At 47.5% G+C, this 11,741-nt stretch overlaps 1 protein-coding gene across 1 annotated transcript; it reads left to right on the forward strand.

The window, feature by feature from the left end:
* The first annotated feature begins 6,339 nt into the window (after positions 1-6,339).
* Positions 6,340-11,055, forward strand: LOC118846437 (keratin, type I cytoskeletal 16-like). The gene is made up of 8 exons (XM_036754981.1): positions 6,340-6,876; positions 7,727-7,809; positions 7,978-8,134; positions 8,326-8,487; positions 8,596-8,721; positions 9,896-10,116; positions 10,233-10,282; positions 10,970-11,055. Exons 1-8 carry the CDS (start codon positions 6,340-6,342, stop codon positions 11,053-11,055), a joined length of 1,422 nt encoding a protein of 473 aa, XP_036610876.1.
* Positions 11,056-11,741: the final 686 nt, after the last annotated feature.

Here is an 11,741-nt window from a genome sequence, read left to right on the forward strand (position 1 = left end):
TTCAGGGTCATATAGCTATAATGTGTCAGAGATAGGACTTGAACTCAGGTCATAGTAGTGGTTGGCACAGTGGATCAAGTGCTGGCCCTGGAGTCAGGAGGACCTGCATTCAAATCTGACCCCAGACAGATTTACTAGTTGTGTGACCCTGGGTAAGTCACTTGACCCTGATTGCCTCAAAAGAAAAATTACAGAATTTCAGATCCATAAGGTACCTTAGAGGCCCTCTAGTATAACACATACCTGAACAAGAGTCCCCTCTACATCGTACCTAGTAAGCAATCATCCAGCCTTCATCTGAAGACCTCAAGTGAAGGTGAGCCTCCCCCACCTCCATAAGTGGCCCACTCCTTTTTTGGAGATCTGTGATTGTTAAGAAGATCTTCCTTCTATCAAGCCTAAATTTACTGCTTTGCTATTTCTGCACCACTGAAACCAACCAGACAGAGCTAAGCCCTCTTCCACTGAAGACACCACTGTGCCTCCTAGCTGCCCCTGAAATTGTGTAATTCTGATTATCTTAGGCATTTGCACAGATGTCCTGAATCCGTAGCATCCCCCCTGGAGGCATAGACCTCAGGACACAGGGTGGCTGTGATAGGCAAGTTTTGAGAAGCCCAGGTTAATATATTCTCTAGGTAAGTCTACACCCTGGTGGGGTCCAGCACTGTCCTTGGGGGAGTAGGGGCATGGGACTATGGGATCCCACTATGTAAGGCTTTTCTGGTCCCACATTCCTATTTAGGTAAAATAGCAAGAGTAGGATGCAAGGAGGAAAGGAAGTCCCCAAAAAGCAGCCTAGGGAAATACATGTGGTGAGGAGAGCCATGTAGTATATGATGTTACTATGGATTCGGAACGCTGTAACTAGGGTGTGGTAACTAGAGCTTTGTTCCAGGAGACTGCATTTAGAAAGCAGAGAATTTAGGGGTTGATGATAGTATTTGCAGTCCTTCCAGAAACCCCAGAGCTTAGCATCTGATTAGCAAGAACAATTAGTTAAAATGGGAAGCTGCTAAATGATGGGCTAGGATGAGCTTCTCCCTTTCCCTCAAATCAGTTAATCATTTAGTTACTCAATTTATTTGTTTATTAAGGTGAGCGCCAAAAAGGAAACAGATCTCCCTCCAGAAGCTTACGTTCTACTTCCTCTTTTGCTCTATGAGTGACTTCCCTGTTGTTGGGGTTGGGGGGAGATTCATGACTCCACTCCATGGGTGGTGTTCCATCTCCCCACACCTCCAAATAAAGGGGCATTGGGCACATTTGTGACTTGGGTATTAAGGTTCTGCATTATGGCTTTTAGCTATATGTCTTCCTAAAGGCCTTTGTAGCATCAGCTGGTGGAGTCATTCCTGTTGCCCCCTCCCCCCAACTAGTTCTCTTCCTGAATTACTCCTCAGCTACAGGGCAGGAGCTCCCCAAGGGGGCCATCAAGGGCAATCACTTTGATTTCAAAGGGTGGCATTGCCCATAGAGACCTGTGGGCCTGAAGGAGCCTCTGCTGCCCATCTCCTTCCTCATCAAGACAGGAGACACAGTGGCAGGTGTGGCTTGGTGGGGCAGGGGTGTAGTTGCATATTCTGTCTCTTCCTTTCAGCAGCTTCTGGGAATAGCCGGTGATTTACCTCTTCCTCTTGTCCTTATGGAGTTAAGATCATCTCTTCTCACTGACTCATTGGGTGGTAAGCATCCCTGGTGAGGGAGCCAATGACCAAGGCTTCCCCCATCACAACTAAAATCCTTCTCTCCAGCCCTGTATCCTTCTCTTGGCCCTAGGACCAAGGTCAGAAGTCTGTACCTCTGTATCTCTGCCTCCCACACAGTTCCACCTTCCTCAATTCAATTCAGTTCAGTTAATTCAATTCAGTTCAACTCCACATACATTGATGAAGCTCTGTTATGGAGAAGGTACCATGTTAAGCCACGGAGATACAAAGATGAACAAGCAAATGGTCTTTCCCACGAAGGGGTTTATCATGTAGTAGGGAGATATGGCAGATACCCAAATAAATGCATATGTAGTAGAATGTGATGGGGGAAAGGGGAGGGCCAACAAAGGACCCTAAGAATGTTTGCATTAGGGTGACAGCGATTTTCACCTGGGGGGCTGCAGGATGAGGAAAGGCTTCATGGAAGAGGTACCACCTGAGCTGGATCTTGAGGGAAGGGGAGTTTAACAGGCAGAGAAGAGAAGGTATGGCGAGTGGGTGATGTGATGGGTGGAGAGAAGAGAGGGCAAGGTGTGGAACGGGGTGGGCTGGAATCAGTGCGCCAGAAGGATAGCATGAAAGAAAACTGAAAAGTGACATCAAAGCCAGATTCTGCAGGGCCTTAAATATCAGGCAGATTTTTTATTTTATCTTGAAGGTAATAGGGAGCTACTGAAGGTTTTAGAGCAGGGGAATGACATGGTTAGATTATTGTGGCAGCTCTGTGGATGGCATTTCACAATGCTTCAAGGTTCACTAAGTGTTTCATGCATCTTATCCCTTTTGATATATAAAACAACTCTGGGAAATAGGTACTATTACTATCCCTATTTTACAGATGAGGAAACTGAGGCAGACAGAGGTTAAGTTGTTTGCCTAGGGTCGCACAGCTAATAAAAGTCTGAGGCAGGATTTGAACTCAGGTCTTCCTGGTTCTGAGTCCAGCACTCTATCCATTCTATCACCTAGCTGACGGTAATAGATTTATTTAGAGCTGGAAGGGGTCTTAGAAGCCACTGAGTCAAACTCTATCATTTTGTAGATGACAAAAATGAAGCAAATAAAGGTTAAGTGACTTGCGCAGGGTCACACAGCTAGTAATGATATCAGGCAGGATTTGAACTCAGGTCTTCCTGACTCTAGGTCTAGCATTCTATCCATTGTACCACCTAGGTGCCTCAAGGTGTAGAATGCCTAGAAGCTCTGTTCTTGACTGTGTGCATATCAGTCAGTAGTGCTTGGTTGCTTGCTCTCATCACTGAGAGGCTGAAGACAGGTTAACCAGCCAGGAGGCTAGTATGATAATCCAGGATAGAGGTCATGGGTCCCTGAACTAGGCTGGTGGCCTCATACAAGAAGAAGAAGGAGCAAGCATTTATTAAACACCTACTGCATACCAGGCACTGTGCTAAGTACTTTACAGTTATTATCTCCCTTGATCGTCCCAACAACCTAGGAGGTAGGTGCTATTATTATCTCCACTTTACAGTTGAAGAAACTGAGGCAGACAGAATTTAAGTGATGTGCCTAGGGTCACCAGCTGGTCAGTGTCTGAGGCTGGATTTGAGCTCAGAGGGGAAGAAACAGTTCTAGCGATAATATGGAGGTGAACGTGATAGGTCTTGGCATCTGTTTGGATGCAGAGGGAACAGAGATTTTGAGTCTGGCTGATTGGGAAGATAAAGGTGATCTTGCCCCCTCTGGATCATTCCTAGGATTGTCTGAGTTTCGAAAGGGTGGATAGCCTCATCAATTCAGCCGAGGTGAATTTATACCCAAGAAGAAGGAAGGAAGGAAGGCTCTAGAGGGAACCCTATTCCCCAAGTTAGGGTATCAGTGCTCTGGGGCTCATTGACATACCAAAATCAAAGTAGCTGGGGCATAAGTGGGGGGGGGGAGAAGAGGAAAGGAAGAAGAAATGGGAGAGAAGGAGAAAGGGATTGCAGAAGATGGAGAAAGAGCTGGGGGAGAATGGAGAGAACCGGTAACGGATAAATGAACGAATGAATGATTATTAATTAGTATTAATTATGTGCTTATTATGCACAAAGCACTGTGCTAAGTGTTATCAGAGATCCCAAAACGGAAAATGAAGACAGTCTCTTTTCTCAAAAAGCTCACATTCTAATGGGAGAAACAATACTTGTGGAAAGTTTCGGCTACGAGTCAGACGGGAAAAGTCCCATAGTCCTCAGGGTGCGCAGCAGCAAAGCAAATGTTAATGCCCCTTGTTTAAGGTCATTTCCACCAATAAAAGACTATCAGTTTCTGATGTTGAACCGCTTGACAGTGCCAAGGACTGGTGACAAGAAAGTTCTTTTCGGAGTCTTCAGTAGTTGTGGCTAGAGCCACTGCCCGCGCGGAACAGCACTGGTAACGGTGGTGTAAGTTCTAGGAAGGGTAAGTATGAGTAGGATGGGCTGATAGCCTGTGGGCGTGTGTGTCTGGTGGGGAGTGCCCTGATTACTCCTCATTTCCCAGGCAGGTACAAGTAACTTTAGCTGGTTGGAACAAAGCCTTGGATCCCTGAAGTGCTGAGATGGGGGAATTTCCAACTGCGCCTTTCTTGGCAGTTTTCCTTGCTGAGCTCAGGCAGACTTGGACTCTCTCCTAGACCTGCCCTCCTGCTCAGACCCTCAGCGAATACACCAAAGTGGATTATTTGGTCAATTCATGAACTTCAGCTTTCACCAGAAGCGTTTTTACCTGGACCCCAGCCACCCTTCCTTCTCTCGGGGCTGGCAGTCAGCACCTTGGTGAGACTGACTAGCCCTCTAGGTGTCAAAGGGTTCCGCAGTACTAGGTATTGGGAAGGGGTACTAGGCACATTGAAAGAGATAGATATAAGAGATCCATGGTCCTTGAATTTATAATCTAATTGGGGAGACAGTAAAATAGTTTAGAAACACCATAGAATCTTTGATCTAGAGGGAGAATCTTGGAGGTCATGGAGTCTAATCTTTTCATTTTACAGAGTAGTAAATTGAGTCATTCTCTCCACCCCCCCCCCCCCATTCCGAGGAAGTGACTTGCTCAGGGTCACAGAGCGAATTAATGACAGCCCTAGGATTAGAATCCAGGTTCCCCGGAGTTTTAGTCCAGTGCGGAGTTCCAGTCCAGTATGTCTCCCACTAAATCACAGTGATCAGGGTCTTAGAAGGAAGGGTGGAAGGAAACCGACATTTATTAGATGCTTACTATGTTCCAGCCTTTATGCTAAACACTGGCTAAAACCAATTGAAAAGTTACAGTCCTTGCCCTACAGGAGCTTACATTTTAAGTAGGGAAGACAATACACAATTGGGAGCATTGGGTACAAGCCTCTTAGCTTAAGCTGACTCTATAATGAGTTAGAAGCCTCACAAAACTTTTTGGAGGAGGCGCTCTTAACCTTTTTTCTGTCTTTAACCCCTTGGGCAGTCTGGTAATGCCTGTGGACCCCTTCTCAAAAAATGTTTTTAAATGCATAAAACAAAATAAATAGGATCACAAAAGAAACCAATTATATCAAAATATGGTGATCAAAATATTTTTAAAAACTCAGTTTCATGAACCTCTTAAAATCTATCCATAGACCCCCTCTTTTAGAGTTTAAGAGTTCTTAGAGATCATTTAGGCTCTTTCTAGTTATAGGGAACCAGAGTAAACGAGACATCAGAGTAGCTTAAGGTTAATCCAAGAGAGCTTCTTGGTGGAGTACAGTTTTTGAGTTCAGAAAGGCAGGATCTGGGGGATTTGGATATGGATGGGTGAAGAGTGGGATGGGGTTAATCCATGAGGGCTTCTGGTAGCTTTTGAGTCCAGAATGGCAGGTTTGGGGAGTGGGGGGAGAGGGTATCTGGATAAAGACAGGCAGAGAGAGGGGAGGGCATTGTGCAAAATGGGATGGAGGACTGTGTGAGGATGTAGAGATGGGAGTCAGTAGAACAGGAACTATCATCTTGACCAGAATGGAGACTCTGTGATGAGTGGTAACAATGCTGATGAGATGGGGTAGGTGGTTGGTGAATGGGTCTTCATGGCCAGGATCCAATGGGGGAGAGGGATCCACTGCTGGGCCTCAGTGGAGGGCTGGCATTGGGGGAACAAAATGGCAGAGAGACAGTCCCAGGATGGAGTCGGATGAAGCTGTCAATCCTTCCCCACGGATTCACATCAGGCCCGGGAAATGAGGGTTAATGGGAGCTGACTCATAGCCAGAGGACGCCATCTGCCACAATGGAGTCTGGGCAGGGGATGACAGTTTCCCTGTTTCTCAGCCTGGGGCCTTGGAAAACTAGAGTTGTGAGCCTGAGTCAGGGAGGACTCTACGTTTATGTTTCTTTCTCTCTCTCTGTCTTAATGCTGCCCTTAGCTGGTAGGAGTTCCTGAGTGGGAAACATGGCAAACCTGGGAGTAGACCCAGGAGGTGAATAATCTGGGAGCCGGGAGTTGCCTAGGACCTTAGGGGTGTTGAAATCCTCAAGAGAACGGGGAGTCAGCAAGAGGCCTGGGCACCACCCTCCGCAGCTGGGTATATAAAGGCTGGAGAGACCCAAGGCAGCATCATTCATCCTTTCCCATACTCTCTGAGCACCTTCTCTGAGCTATCTTTGTCTCTGAACACTCCACTCTCTTTCTTGATACCATGACTTCCTGCAGCAGACAGTTCACCTCTTCCAGTTCCATAAAGGGCTCTTGTGGGCTTGGAGGTGGCTCCAGCCGTGTCTCCATGCTGGGTGGTGGCTCCTGCAGAGCCCCTAGTGCCTATGGGGGCTCAGGCTTTGGGGGCATGTCAGTGACAACCTCCCGCTTCTCCTCTGGGGGGGCCTGTGGCCTGGGAGGAGGCTATGGTGGGGGCTTCAGCAGTGGCAGCAGCTTTGGAGGGGCCCTAGGTAGTGGCTTTGGTGGAGGCTATGGAGGTGGAGCTGGTTTGGGTGGGGGCTTTGGTGGTGGTTTTGGTGGTGGCTACGGTGGTATGGATGGCCTCCTGGCTGGTGGGGAGAAGGTGACCATGCAGAACCTCAATGACCGCTTGGCCAGCTACCTGGACAAGGTGAGGGCCCTGGAGGAAGCCAACACTGACCTGGAAGTGAAGATCCGGGACTGGTACCAGAGGCAGAGGCCTACTGAGGTCAAGGACTACAGCTCTTACTACAGGACCATTGAGGATCTCCGGAACAAGGTAGGCCTCACCTGGTACTCCTACCTGTCCCATCTAATCTCAGCTCTGGGATCTGGAGCAGAACTGAACATAAATGGACAAAAAAGGAGACCAGAAGAGATGATAGGCTCATAAATTTAGAGGTAGAAGAGACCATAGTAACCACTTGGGAAAACCCTCTCATTTTTTAGATGAGGAAACTGAGGCCCAGAAAGATGAAGTAACTTGACCTGGGTAGTAAAGAACTGAGATTTGACCCAGGTCCTCTCATTCTGTATCCAATTCTTGTCCTGTTGCATTGTCTAGATACTTCCAAGCAGGGGCTAATAAACAACCCAGCCCCTATGAGCACTGGGGAGTCGTACCTTTTCCCATTGGGTGGGAGGGTCTCTGCCAGTCATAGGATCATTAGTTTAGAGCTGAAGGGATCTTAGAGGCCAGCTAGTACAAGCCTCTTATTTTATAGATGATCCTTAACCCTTCAAATTTTCATCCGTAAAGACAGTGGAGATTTGAACCTGGTTCTTCTTGACTCCAAGTTCAGCATACTACACAAATTGCTTTTCACCCTTTTTAAATGCTCAGGTGTAAGAAAGGTGGGAAGGGGAGGAAATGTGTCGATCTAGCCTTTCTGAACATCTTTAGTTATCCTGAAATAGTCTAGCCTTGAACTTGGCAAGAAGTGAGCATTTCTTGGTCTGGAGGAGATTGTATCCTGACTCTTCCTGAATTTTCAGTGTGTGGATGAGGCTTTCCCCTTCTGACCCCAGAAGAATGGGTCTTTTATGAACTTGGGGATGGGTGGTCATCAGAGGGGACTGGTGGACCTTGAGGCTGATCATGCCTTGCTGGATTATTTTCCCCTACGTAGATCTTAACGGCTACAACTGAGAATGCCCAGACTGTGCTTCAGATCGACAATGCTAGGCTGGCTGCTGATGACTTCAGAAACAAGTGAGTAGAAGATGGTCATCAGTAGAGGTTAACATACCTGGGAGAACACAGGTTGGGTGGTAGGAGATGCTACTCCTGCAATTTCTAGAACCCAGGGAAGGATAGAGGACAGAAGGAGCTGGGCAGCTCCTGAGTGGCCACTTACCTCTCCCCTCTTCCCCATTCCAGATATGAGCATGAGTTGGCTCTGAGACAGACTGTGGAGGCTGATATCAATGGCCTGCGCAGGGTACTGGACGAGTTGACCCTGGCCAGGGCTGACCTGGAAATGCAGATTGAAAGCTTGAAAGAGGAGTTGGTCTACCTGAAGAAGAACCATGAGGAGGTGAGGCCTCTGACCCCTGGTCAAGGTTGGGGGTAGGAGGACTCAGGAAAAATCTTTCTTTTAGGTGAACCAGCTTCAGTGCTTGTGGGAGCTATGAGAATAGGGAGAAGGTTCAGTTAATAGCCAAGAAGGGGAGTCTGGCCTCCCCCATGATATAGTGCACAGCTAACCGAATTTCTTTTTCTTTATAGGAGATGAATGCTCTGCGGGGTCACACCGGTGGTGATGTCTCTGTGGAGATGGATGCTGCTCCTGGCATCAACCTCAGCCAAGTGCTCTCTGACATGCGTGACCAGTATGAGCAAATAGCTGAGAAGAACCGCAGAGATGCTGAGGCCTGGTTCCTGAGCAAGGTGGGTACCTATACTTCTTGAGCCCTCTGGAGACAGAGTGAGCCTACTTTGAGAAAAGCCTTTCTGACTGCCCTGTCTCAAATGTCCTGGCTTTTCTTCCTATTTTAGACAGAGGAGCTCAACCGGGAAGTAGCCTCCAACAGCGAACTGGTTCAGAGCAGCAAGACCGAGATCTCTGAGCTGCGGCGAACCCTTCAGACGCTGGAGATCGACCTGCAGTCCCAGCTTAGCATGGTGGGTGAACCAGGCCTCCTGGTGTCATGGGTCATTTAAGACATCATCTATTCCCACTTGGACCCTAACGTTTTAGAGGAGGAAAAGGAAGCTCAGATGGGTACAGCCCTCTTTGGAGGTGATGGGTGGGGGGGACTCATTGAGATTCACCTCAACTCAACAAGCATTCGTCAAGTGGCAGACACTATGCTAGGGAATTGGGGTAGAAAGATGAAACAAAAACAATTCTTGCCCCCAAGGGGCTTATGGGAGAGATCTTGTCTAAATCCACTACCCAAGCCTCTAAGGAGGTATTTTGTTTGAGGTAGTAAATAGTAGACTTTGGATTCACATCTAGATCTTCTGATACCAAATTCTGTACTCATGTAGGAATTGCTTGATAAATACTTTTTCATTCACTTATTCATCCAATCATATATCTATCCATTTATTTATCCTTCTGGATTCCTTCCTTCCTTTTCTTTCCTTCCTTCCTTTCCTTTCCTTTCTTTTCTTTCCTTCCTTTCTTCCCTCCTTCCTCCCTCCCTCCCTTCCTTCCTTCCTCCCTTCCCTCCTTCCTTCCTTCCTTCCTCCCTTCCTTCCTTCCTCCCTCCCTCTTTCTTCCCTCTTTCCTCCCTCCCTTCCTCCCTCCCTTCCTTCCTTCCTTCCTTCCTTCCTTCCTTCCTTCCTTCCTTCCTCCTTCCTTCCATCCTTCCATCCTTCCTTCCTTCCATCATTCCTTCCTTCCTTCCTTCCTTCCTTCCTTCTTTCCTTCCCTTCTCCCTTCCTTCCTTTTCTTTCCTTCCTCCCTTCCTTTTCTTTCCTTCCTTCTTTTTCTTTTCCCCTTCATTTTTCTTTTATCATCACATTACTTTTCTATCTCCATCACCACCACCCTCAATAACAACAACAACATGCCCTCACAAATATTTTTTCATTTGTTTAATTTTATTTTCATAACACTGCCAAAGGAATAGGTAGGATAGGTATTGTTAGCTCCATTTTATAGATGGGGGAAAAACCCAAGGGCTAGGGAGGTAAAGTCACTTGGTCCAGATCACACAGCAAGCTGATGGCAGAACTGAGTTGGGACTAGAATCCCACGGTCCCTCTCAGAGGTGTGGCCCCTGGGGCCCTGGAGGGGTGACCCCACTGTTGCTGAATTCCTTGTTTTCTTTCCTCTCTCCCCCTTCAGAAAGCCTCCCTGGAAAACAGCCTGGAAGAAACCAAAGGCCGCTACTGTCTCCAGCTGTCCCAGATCCAGGGGCTCATTGGCCAAGTGGAGGAGCAGCTAGCTCAGCTCCGCTGCGAGATGGAGCAGCAGAACCAGGAATACAAAATCCTCCTGGATGTGAAGACCCGTCTGGAGCAGGAGATCGCCACCTACCGCCGCCTGCTGGAGGGAGAGGATTCCCAGTGAGTGGCCGAGTCCCTCTCAGCTTGATCTCCCCCAGACCAACACCCACCTATCCTGGATTTCCTTTCCCCATAATGGCTTGTTCTAACAGTTGCACTTTTTCCTTTGCTTACAGTATTTCTACCCAGTATACATCTGGCCAGTCCTCTTACACCTCTCAGGAAGGTAAGGTTCTCTGGGTTTTGTCTGAACATTTGGATCTCCCTCTTAAAGTCCATTGATTCATAGGATATCTGAGCTGGAAGGGTCCTTAGAGGTCCTAGGGATTCTTAACCTTTAATTGTGCTATAACCCCCTTGGGCAGTCTGGTGAAACTTACTACTTCCTCCTCAGAATAAAGTTATTAAATGCATAAAATACAGAAGATATCGAAGAAAACCAGTTATATTGAAATACAGTTATCCAAAAGTATTTTTTAAAGGCTCATAGGCCTAAGGTTAAGAACTTCTGATTCTGGTCCCACCTTTTCATTTTACAGAAGAGGAAACTGAGTTCCAGAGAGGTGAAATGATGTGTCTTTGGTGATATAGTGACTAAGGGGCAGAGCTGGGACTCAAACTGAGTTCTCTTGACTATTGGCCCAATATTCTTTCCTCTTCTAGTCCTTCCCCCTCATTTTGTTGAGGAGAACACCAAAGCCCAGATGGGCACTGCTCCCTTGGGGGTACGTGGGGAAAGGGCTTATTTAAATCTATTTTTTCTGAGCCTCTGAGGAAGGCTTGCTTGAAATTTTCCTCTTGTTTATTTGGTCAGAGAGAAGGGGGCCCTGCATGACCTTTTCTCTCCCCAGTCCTGGCTTCTATCCCTGGCTTTATAGGATCCTCTCACTTTTTATTTTCTCCCTCATTGCAGGGCACTCTGGCCGCCAGACCCGCCCCATCATCAGGGAGCAGATTGTGTCCACCACCCAGAGTCAAAGCCAGCGCTCCAAGCAATGATTTGTGTACCCTGCCATAGCTGGACTGCAGGCCTAGTCTCCTGTCCTTCCTCCTGGCTCAGCCAGCTACTCCCACCTCCTGATGATGAAGAGGAGCTGGTTTCCAAGGCTCATGGGCCTGGGGACCTCTGTTACTTTATAGCATTCCCACTTTACCTCTCTTTCCCCCAGAGTACTACCCAGTCCCTTCCTCCTATGGGTGTCTAATAAAGCTGGCTTTCTGGTTATTGCAAACTTCACTTTGGTTTTCATTATTGAGAACGGGAGGGAGGAATGGTGGACAAAGTTCAGGTTATATCTTTTTAGTCAGCTAGGTGTCACAGTCGAAGTCAGGAAGAGTTCCTGAGTTCAAATCTGGCCTCTGACACTTGCTAGCTGTGTGACTCTGGGCAAATCACTTAGCCCTGTTTGCCTCAGTTTCCTCATCTGTAAAATAAGCTAGAGAAGGAAATGGCAAACCACTCCAATATCTTTGCCAAGAAAACCCCAAGTGGGGTCATGAAGAGTCAGACATGACTGAACAACAACCATGTGGTCACTCAGAACCTTATTAGTGGGAAGAGGTTGTATGGGTGATCCAACTGGGCATCACCTTTGGGCAGGACTGTCCCTGGTAGGGGGTGGTAGTTCATGTCTGGGGCAAAATAACTACCTGGGAGGGAAACTCAGAAAGGGAGGAGTGACCTT

Source organism: Trichosurus vulpecula, chromosome 4 (assembly GCF_011100635.1).
Source record: "Trichosurus vulpecula isolate mTriVul1 chromosome 4, mTriVul1.pri, whole genome shotgun sequence".
In the NCBI taxonomy this organism is placed as follows: Eukaryota; Metazoa; Chordata; class Mammalia; order Diprotodontia; family Phalangeridae; genus Trichosurus; species Trichosurus vulpecula.